Consider the following 10,481-nt stretch of genomic DNA (forward strand, 5'->3'; position numbering starts at 1 on the left):
TATAGACTAAAGCGTTCACCTTTATTATTTTCTTTTTTTCTTAACAATAAGAATCCCTTAGGTATTTTTGTTATTTTTTTTTTCTTCTTCTGAGCTTTCGTAAGTCCCCGAAGGGCGGATGCAAAGTGGGTTAGGTCAGCATATACAACAACGTCTCTCTCCCGCTGCAGCACTGTTCACAATTTTCAGCTTTGGGCGTGAACTTTTTTACAAACTCAAAGCACGGACCAACTACCTGACGTGTAGCCGCATAACCTTTAACCGTTAAGTGAACGCAAGTCTAATCGACATGTAGCAAAAGCTCACGTGCGCGTTTGCCTTTATAACGCCAAATCATTTTCTTTCGAGTGACATTTGAATTCCCGCGCGCAACTAGTCGTCGGCAGACCCAAAATATAGGATTCTTTTCTTTTACGATTTTTGTTATATTTCCCGATTTTTAGAATGTTTTTTTATCTTTCCGCAAGAGCGTAATAAAATGCGATTTAAGTGTTTGCGCGATTGCGGAAGATATCTAATAATACCTTGCAGTGTGTGTTATTTTCTCTTCCGCATTTGGTCAGAAAAGGAGAAGCTCGGAAAGAGACTCTCAAAAAATTTTGCAGACTCTAAACATTGCGCGGGGACCACGCAATAAAAAATCTGCAATGCGGCGATTTCGAGATTGTGGACACGCGACCCGAACACGACAATTTAAAATTTTAACGAGCGGAAAGGTAGCCTAGGCGTGAGACGACTCTCGTATTTTTCATTTGAGGACTTTTATCGAAAATTCCGCGAATGTTACACGAATTAAATTTTTACTTTTATGTCTGTACAACACGTAAAATCGCAATTTCTTGTTCAGCTTTTCTGTCTTGTGTACATTCATGTCCTATTTCAGAAGGATGCGCATTTTGAAAGGAAAACAGGATTTTTAAAAAAATGTTGAAGGTTCACTGGCCGTCCCCCGCCGAGCCCCAAAAGCAAATGCCGTCACACACGAGAATAGGAAGAAAGAAAAAAAAAGTCGTACCGTAGGCCCCTATATTATTATTATAGTGAATGATTACAGGTGAAATAGAGTGGATTTACACATGCAGGCAAACTTATATACTGTAGCCCAAATACAGTCCGGTTTAAATTTTTTAATATCGTTGCCTATGTAGCGCGCTCAGCAGAAGCGAGTATATATAAATATAGTGTACGATTTTTATACGTTTGATAAATTGTGAATTATGTCCTACTAATAAGCGAACTTGGCGTACCCGGCGAACCCGGCGAACCTGAACCGTTTATTCCCTTTTGAGTTTTAGAATTTCTTTTTCCGTGTTTGGATATTTTTATTGTATACATCGTTGCCAATAGAATCTGCATGTAAATCGTCAATTTTGATTTACTTTTAGCTTATATGCCCATACACCTGCACACACAAGGACATTGGGAGGGTTGAAGTTAATATATAGAGTCTAGCGGAGTCTAGACAAATAATTGTCGGATCGAGAGAATATTAATGTAGGGGGCAAGGCAAAAGGTATTTTTGCAATCAAGATATGGCACTAAAGACACAGTCGAATGAGAGCTTTCAAATTCAAAAGCTCGCGCCGTTATAATTCATTCAAACAATCATATAGCCATCTACCGAATTTTTGTCGAAAGATCTGGCTGATTGTAGGCTACTCTTTGCATAGCAACTGCGTGCCCACCCAGCAACCGGTATTTGATTGTTTATACCAGTTTCCGGATTGGAATTAGAATACAGTTATATACCCGTAATTTCTGCACTATCTGTGCTCAGTGCTGCATCGTCACCATTAAAATGCGCACATTTTACGCAAATGACAGTTAGACGAATTGACAAGAGCGGGAAAATTCCCGCGGGATATTTGTTTCACCCAATGCTCCCATTCATCAAGATATACTCCAGAGATAAACACCGCACGCAAAGCTCTCGCAATTTGTTCGAGTCACCGGAGCCTGTCTGAAATTGACTACAGGCGATTAATATCAGACGTATGCTGGGTGTGTTAATTTATTTTATTTTTTGAGGGGTTTCAGAAAAAAAGAAGCAGCCTGAAATATTTCACGGTTTTCCTCTTCAATCTAAATGCCATCCTCCCTTTTTTAGAGTGACTGATGATCGAGGCTTTTCTGCATGGGATAACTGTAATGCGTTACATAGTGCGCTATCGCTATATAGAAGTAGCCTTTTAGAAGCAACCAGCATAGTCCATTTATTCTTCTACAGCGATTTGATTTTTTTGGCGCTCAAAAATAGAACCTTATCTATCGGCATTCAGATTGGTTTGACATTTCTCGGATCTTGGATTTTTTTTCCTGGATAGTTCACGACGCTATGTCGCATCGTCGCGCCTTTTTAGACAGATGCTGCTGCTGTATAGGGTTAGATAACATTTTCCAGATGGCGACAAAAAACATACTGCACATCTGAAATTCCAATCACTTTATAATAACTCTTCCAATAGCTCTGTAATAAATCTGATTATTCCCAATAAATTTATGGACTCTGATAACAACTTGGGCGTTTGATTTTGAGACTGGATATTATTATAGTCTATAGGCGGATTTATATAAGAGCATGCTATGCATATAGCTGGATATAGGCACAGCAGATATAGTGATGTGTATCTACCAGCATCTCCACGATCTTGGAATAAGATTAAAATAGCAATTTGTTACAAGCTCAACGAGCCCCCCGTCGAAGATGACGCAGGATAATTATTATGATTCTCCGCGTGATTCCCCGAACTCAAAAGGCATTGAGCGTATAATTATCTCTCTAGTCTAAATCGGGTAGAGACCCATTTTTGGTCACTGATGGGGGGTCGATGGCCTCATTTATTACAACATTTATTTTCACATGTCTGTGTAATTTCCGTGCGTTTGGCACAGACCAACGACTTTGAGCGCGTAATACGTAATATAGCCCAGTGACTGCTTTCAGGTGTTGTCTAGAGTAGTCTAGACATGGTTTAACAAAGTGCTGCTGCTGCAGTCAGAAAAATGTGGAGAACTGTGCTAAGGTGTGATTGCCAATCTATTAGGGCCTACACAAAATGTACAAGGAGAATGTGTGCGTGAGAAAAAACTGGGTCTTATTACCATTTTTATTATTCAAATTCCGTGTGTGTGGATGCTCCCGGCCGCGCCCGACCCCACATAATAAACAAAATGGAGTGAAATTGTTTTTTCTATTTTTTTTCCTTGGCTAGACTTTTATTTTTAATTCTTGGTTTATAATAGCCTATCTGTACATTTCCATCTTCTGTGCGCAAGTTATGTGTGTCTACTCACCATAGGTACACAGTTGAAGGGGATTTGCTGGAATGTTATACTTATTTTGCATTCCAGGTGGTAGGCCCTACGCCTCTCCAACAAATCACGAGAAAGTAATTAAAAACTGCTGCCATACGCCCAGTAAAATGTAAATAAAGAGGATGCAAGAATCAAAGAAAAAAATAAATTATATGTGTACCGAGTTGAACCGAGAAATGAAATAATCGCAATAGCTGACGTAATATATATTATACTTGGGAAAAAGTGAATTTAAATCTAGCGAGTTAAATGAGCTTTTAAGTTGTCTGCCAGTATGAATAGTTACGTAATAAAATGTGTAGTAAATGTCAAGCGTAAATACAGAATTTATTATTACATTACAAAATGGTCAACCGGGTGCGGCCAAAATAAGGATTTTCTAATGGCCGCGTAACGTGTATATCGCGTTTACGGTCACGCCATTAACTTTCATAATAGTCTCCCATTACGTATAGATATTATTGCCAAGCTTATGGGCTATAGACCTATTGAAAATTGCCCGTGAAATTTTGGTTTTCTTTCCTTTCTCTTCTTTATTTTATAATTCACGTCACGTTTCATATTTTGACGTTGAAAACCTCATCCGAATAACATCCGATCGGCTCCAGACGGACCATCACTTCTATAGACGACAGACTATTATTATACATGCATGCGTCTATATTAGCTATATTACCATGAGACAAGCGTGATTTTTTTCACGGTTAACGGGACTTTTGAAAGGGTTGGATATTGCCGTTTACTTTTCGCACCACTTTGTGCAAAGCAAACTTATTTTTTACACTAAAATGCGCATGTCTTTTTCTTTATAAGAATTGGCTATACATATGTGGGTAATATAGGCCCTACCTAATATAATATACGTAGTATTATATAACTCCCGTGGCGATATATAGTCGAAAGAATGACAGCTGGCGGCAGCAGAGTCAGAGTGAATAATTCTATTTGATCCATTACTATTGCCGCGATTGATATCGCGCTGGTATAATCAAAGCTATAGAAGCTTTATAGCTAATAATAGAGCTTAAGAAGTTCTCACAGAAAATAGAATGGGTTGAGTTGTTAAGTCCATTTCGTGCTGCTACCACTGGAGTTCAATTCTGAAGACTGTTCCATTTTCAGCCACAGTTTGGTTTTTAAGTAAAAATATCTGATTGAAATCGTCCACTGACGAACACAATTTCAAAATCGTTTCGTGGTTCGGGTCGAACGCTGACTCACGCTAGGCGACCCTTCCCTATTCCGAAAGGAAATGAATACGTAAAAAAAAGTTTAACATTCCCAGAAAGTAAAAAAAAACAAAATCATGTTTCCGTTATTTATTTATTTCTTTTTTGCAAGCAAATCTGATCAAACAATGTATAGGCATACTACGATTATCCACAATGACTTGCTATCCGTTTTGGGTTTTATTTTCACATCTCCATCTCAGTCAGAGCGATCAATTACCTACACATAAATATTGATACTCCCGGGCAATCAACCGCAGGTGTCCGCTTATATAGAAGAGTCTCTTCCTCTCTCAAAAATAAATAGAAAAAATAAAACCAGGTTGGTCAAGGGGTCGGGCAATTCAAGGCATTTTGAAAAAAAAAAAAAAAAAATACAAATTAAAAAAGACATCAACAAAGGAGTTCCCCTTTTTGCCCTTTGAGCTGAGAACTTACCAGAAAAATTTCCAATGCTGCACTGATGCTGCCCATAGCCCATTGGGTTTGGTCGAAAGACAAATGCTGTAAGAACCGTCAGGTCATCATCCGCTGTATCACGTTCTATACATGGTACAGTGCAAATATCATTGAACATTCAGTTTATTATGAAGTCCGGTGGCCTCGTACATGACGGCATGAATGTCCGCAAGACATATTCCGGACCTTGTTATTTTTTACACGATTTGTCTGGATGGTTGGATGACGAATCGTCACAGCTAGCATTCCCCCGCAACATTCTTTATTAACCACGTCATTCCTGAAAATTCCTCAGATCTTTATTGCATTTGGTATTATACTTCAGACATCACTTTTAAGTCCGAGTTTTTTTTTCTTTTAAATCAATTTCGCTCGCATTTAGATTTGACTTCCGTGCTGTGTCTATATGTTGACCTGCACTTGGCTCACGATGACTTGGACAGATTGAGTGGCTTTCAAAGGTTCAAAGTGCCTCCTGGAAAGCTAATACGAATGTGTGCTACCGTAACCAGATAATATAACCCCAAAAGTGTTATCAAATAGTTTGCACGTTCAAACTTCCCGCTCACGCACACACTCTGAGTCCCTATATAGACTGGGGGTAGTATAAGAGCTAGTTTATAGGAAAGTGGAGAAGATAAGCTGGAATGAGACCGACCGAATAATAATGCATTATTTTGAAAAGAAATAAAAGAAACGATATAAACTTGAAGGATTAATTTTATACGACGTTATAAAGTGATTCTATTTAGTGACGGAGTAATGACTGATTAGTCAGGGAAATTTAGAAGAATAATATAACTCGTATTTATACACGAATATCATTACAGCAGATGGTAAATGCGCACATGTTTGATGAGATGAACTGATGCGTGATTAGCATCTCATTTTGGAATTGTGCTGGTATATCATCAAATTCATTTATAAAAGCGATAAGTGATTCCAAAAATCCATAAGAGCACTTTAAATTCCTTGTGTTCCTTTATCAATGTTTCGGAAAACCTAGGCCCATTATAGAATGTTCCGCTTATTCCGCTGTATAACTGTAATAACATCACGGGGAAATTATATGCAAACATCTATAACAATAATTCTCCGTTGTTTTTGTGAACGCAAATTCCATATTATATTTGTCTCCTCGACTAGACTAAAGCAAAATTCCTGTAATCATTCATCATTCTTCTGTTTCGCATACCCAACGGTATATTCGCATTCATTTTTATAGAAGCCAAAAGTCTTCCAGAGGAATCGCTCATTCTCTGCTGATGCCATTCACTAAGGTTTCACGCTAGGAAATGTTATACCTATATAATACGCCGTGGATCTTCAAGTTGATTTTTCATTTTTTCCCACGTTATAAACCATCGTCAGTTATATTCTTGCAGGTGTTGGCGGACTCGGGATGACGTATGAAAATCGTCCACAGCCAACTCCAAACCGCTCGCTGATTAGCATCTCGTTTTGGACTGGATTTATTTTTCCGTTAATATTCTGTACCCAGTGATGTGCAAGGCAGGTCAGCTTTGTAACATTTAATATCAAAACGGGTATGCAGCATTTAGCGAGGTTTCATCGCTGTCCGTTTATGGTCCAAGGCAAAAGGGCAACATCCGAGCGTGAACTCTCCGGGGAAAAAAAGAAAACGCCGAGTGCGCCGGTTTGGATTTCTCTGTTTTTATTTTTCGGTTTTTTCATCCGACATATACGTGCGCAGTCTGTCTGTTTAGCAAGGTCACATAAATTAACATAAAGGATTATCTCTCTCTCTCTCTCTCTCTTCTCTCTCTCTGCGCGCGGGCCCGACCGCTGCTGAATAACGATCAAACACGCAGCGCTAGACGAGTCCGCAAAACATATCACTCACAGTTTCACTATATAATATCGGGAAGGCCGATCTTTTCGGATCTTTTTTCATTCGCCCAACTGATTGGGCCATCAAACCGATTCCGTTTCATTTCCATGCAAGTCCGGAGCAGAGAGTCCAACGGTCAAAGTAATGCCAGCCGCACCCATTGCCACAAGAGAGATACACAAGTTGGATGGTGTCTGACATCGGTTTGACCGTTTGACGTTCGGATACTTAATTTCTTCGGGTGTACAAAGAAGCGACCGCGCCTGAGATGTGACCCCGCGCCGTATTTAATATAGCCCGTGTAGCTTTTTTTTTTCTTTTTTGGGAGGCGCTGTTGTGGGTCCCTGATGAAGCAATGCCTTGCGCACACGTCACCAATGCGTACGTGGTCGTTAAAATGTGCGCACGCTTTCACGGTCAAAAGTTGAACGTCAGTTCGGTTGGATTTTGGCCAGCGTATTTATTCCATTTGTATTTCCTTTCAATTATTATCAGCACATTCACATCTTTCAAATAAGTGATGGTACATGTATTAATAGACAAGTCTTGAAAAATCATGTTATGTGTTTGAAAGGTTGAATTGCTATCTATAAGATTATGCTCCTTAGCTATTCTTTTGTAAGACCACCAACTTTTATTGGAGGTGATAAGACATTTCAAATTTGACGGGTGAAATCAAAGCGCGAAAGAACATGAATTTCAATTTGTATTACATCATTACATGGTTGGAATAGATCATAGAACATATTTAATGAAAACATCAAATTGACACTGCCCCCCGTAAAATTATCTCCCAACATTGCCGTAACCAAATAAAACAAATCGACATTTTCTTTAAATGTGAAATCATTAACTGAAATAAGTTGTTGGAATTTTTAATTTGCTGAAAGAAATCTTTCAGTTTATCTTCCCGTTGCTCCAGGTACTCCCGGTACTCCGGCTGCTCCAGCAGCTCCCGGCGTTCCGGGAACTCCAGGCGTTCCAGCTGAAATTGGGTAAACCATTTTTTTTTTAATCAAAATTTTTTAAAGTAATAATGTCGAATTGAATTTTTACCTGGTCCACCGGCGCCAGAAGATCCAGCCGCTCCAGCTGCGCCCGGCGCTCCAGCAACTCCTTCTGGCCCAGCCGCACCACCTGTTCCGTCTTGCCCGTCTAAAATATGAAAGAAAAATAATTTTGTCAATACAATAACACTTGACACGGGCATCGATAACAATTTATACCTTGCCCAGCTTGGCCGAATGTTCCTGGAGTTCCGTCTTGACCATCCTTACCCGGAGGACCTATAACAATAATATTCATGTCAATAAAAACGAATTAAACTATAAGAGCATCCCAATAAATATTATTACCTGCGGGTCCAGGAAGTCCAGGCGTACCGTCCTGTCCATCTTTGCCATCGACTCCATCCTTTCCGTTTTGTCCAGGCGTACCGGCAGGACCTTCATTAATTTATAAAAATATACAGTCGCGGCTGAAAGTTTCTATACGTGTAGCTCAAAAATACGCCTTTTTACTGTGTATTGGCGGATGGTGTTCGCCTATGGTAGAGGTTGAGCTACCTTATTTGCTAGTTTTTCTCAAGTTTTACCCCCTACTCCTTTCCCCTCCGACAATGATTTGTTGGCGCGGCTTTCTTAACTATGGGTAACCATGGCCGATAATCAGACAATTGAGTCGATACCCAATAAACTAGCAAAAGCTCTAAAATGAAACGTTAAAATGGCAGAGGATTGATCAGTTTGTAACTGTGGCAATGTCTGCATCGATTAGTTTCATTTTAGCATTAGGCAATAGGAATGAGTAACGTTTGTGATATTGCGGGTAAATTAGTAATCGATGTTAAGAGGAAGAGTTAAGTAAAGAAGGGCGGTAAAAAATAAAGAAACTAGCAAATAAGGTAGCTCAACCTCTACCATAGGCTAACACCATCCGCCAATACACAGTAAAAAGGCGTATTTTTGAGCTACACGTATAGAAACTTTCAGCCGCGACTGTATATTTCAAATTACAATTCGAATGCAATTCAAATATTACCCGGTGGGCCGGATGGGCCAATCACTCCATCTCTTCCATCCTGTCCGTTTTGTCCGGGAGTCCCTGGAGGGCCTAATATATTAAAGCAGTGCATGGATTAATTCTTAGTTATCTGTTAAATGCAACCAGAATTTTTTTATTTTTTATGTCTCAGCACCTGCCGGCCCAGCAGTGCCAGGAGTCCCGTCCTTTCCGTTGACTCCGTTCGTTCCATCTTTTCCTCCCTCTCCTGCATCGCCTTATTATTTGAAAAAAAGAAAGAAATAGTTACAAGGAACATTAGCTAGTATAGTTATAGTTAGCCTACCTTTGGGACCTTGAATGCCTTGTGGCCCAACAGCTCCTTGAATTCCCTGGACGCCTTGGGCACCCGGCGTACCGGTAGCTCCATGTGTTCCCTGGACACCATTAACGCCATTGACTCCCGGTGGCCCTAAACATTTCCGAAAATAACAGAACTAATTTCAACGCGAATTACATTTTTAAACATACCAATCGGCCCTTGCGGTCCCGTTTGACCAATTAGCCCCTGCGCTCCGTCCGTGCCGTCTTTCCCGTCGACGCCGTTGATTCCGTTAATGCCATTCAGTCCGTCTTTGCCTAAAGCGAAAAAAAAACCCCAAAAGTTATATAGGAATAATAAACAATCAACAGGGACGATAATATTTGAAATATAAGACAAACCTTGCGGCCCGATGGGGCCGGGCGGACCCGGAGCACCGATTAGATCATACATCCAAGCCGCTGGCACTTTGTCCTTCTTTCCAGGCTTAGGATATCCGTTATAGATTTGTCCAGGTTTTTCACGATGCTGTCCTCTTCGCGATTGGACATCTATAGTAAATAATAGCAAACAAAAATCGCATTGACAGCAACACCAATCAAAATTGAATAGCAAGTAAGTTCGTTATTTTTATACTCAATTCTTCGGTTGCGTCATTTTTATGGCCGCCGATTTCCTTGGTCGGAATAGCCACCAGCCCCATTCTCGCCAGCGACAACAAGTTGCTCTGTAGATGTTCAGGTAAATCGAATCTGTTGTATGCTTCTCTTAACCTGTCTGGACGTTCGTAATGTCTGCCTTCGTAATAAGGAGGAAGTTCTTCTGCTGGTCCAAACTCTCCCCAAGAGTCTTGGGCTGGCGACGGCCAATAAAATGAACGCCGCTGCTGGTAAAATACTGGCCTGCTGAACGACGGGTGAAGTAATTCGTCCATTCTGTCGGATTCAAGGAGCTCTTGAAAGTCCCTCTGCGTGGCGGGTTTCAGGATGACGGCAACCGGCTTGTACCAGCTCAATTCGTCGTCGCTAGTCGCGTTGGTGGCGGACTCTTCCGACTGAACATTTTGTATCAGATCCGTCGGGTAAGAAAGAGACGTGGCGGCCCACAAAGCGAGAATGACCGGCATCTAAAATTTAATTTAAAACAATTTTAAATAAACGAATAATAAGATGAACGAAGAAAATTTGTTGACCAATGTGTTCATGGTTAACTTGGTGGATCAGATCGGGACACACTTCAAAACCGAAAAGAAAACCCAACTGAGTCGATGGTCGGTCGACTGCCCGAATGCTGAATTTGAATT

The 10,481-nt window shown here is 40.4% G+C and overlaps 1 protein-coding gene across 1 annotated transcript; it reads right to left on the reverse strand.

Annotated features, from left to right (window-relative positions):
* Positions 1 to 7,546: 7,546 nt before the first annotated feature.
* Positions 7,547 to 10,481, reverse strand: LOC124193681 (collagen alpha-1(III) chain-like). The gene is made up of 11 exons (XM_046587603.1): positions 10,371 to 10,481; positions 9,815 to 10,304; positions 9,580 to 9,729; positions 9,388 to 9,495; positions 9,203 to 9,328; positions 9,053 to 9,133; positions 8,896 to 8,967; positions 8,211 to 8,300; positions 8,082 to 8,141; positions 7,912 to 8,010; positions 7,547 to 7,840 (listed from the first exon to the last, which is right to left on the reverse strand). The coding sequence occupies exons 1-11, from the start codon at positions 10,380 to 10,382 to the stop codon at positions 7,758 to 7,760; spliced, it is 1,371 nt and encodes a 456-aa protein (XP_046443559.1). The 5' UTR covers positions 10,383 to 10,481; the 3' UTR covers positions 7,547 to 7,757.

Source organism: Daphnia pulex, chromosome 5 (assembly GCF_021134715.1).
Source record: "Daphnia pulex isolate KAP4 chromosome 5, ASM2113471v1".
Lineage (NCBI taxonomy): Eukaryota > Metazoa > Arthropoda > Branchiopoda > Diplostraca > Daphniidae > Daphnia > Daphnia pulex.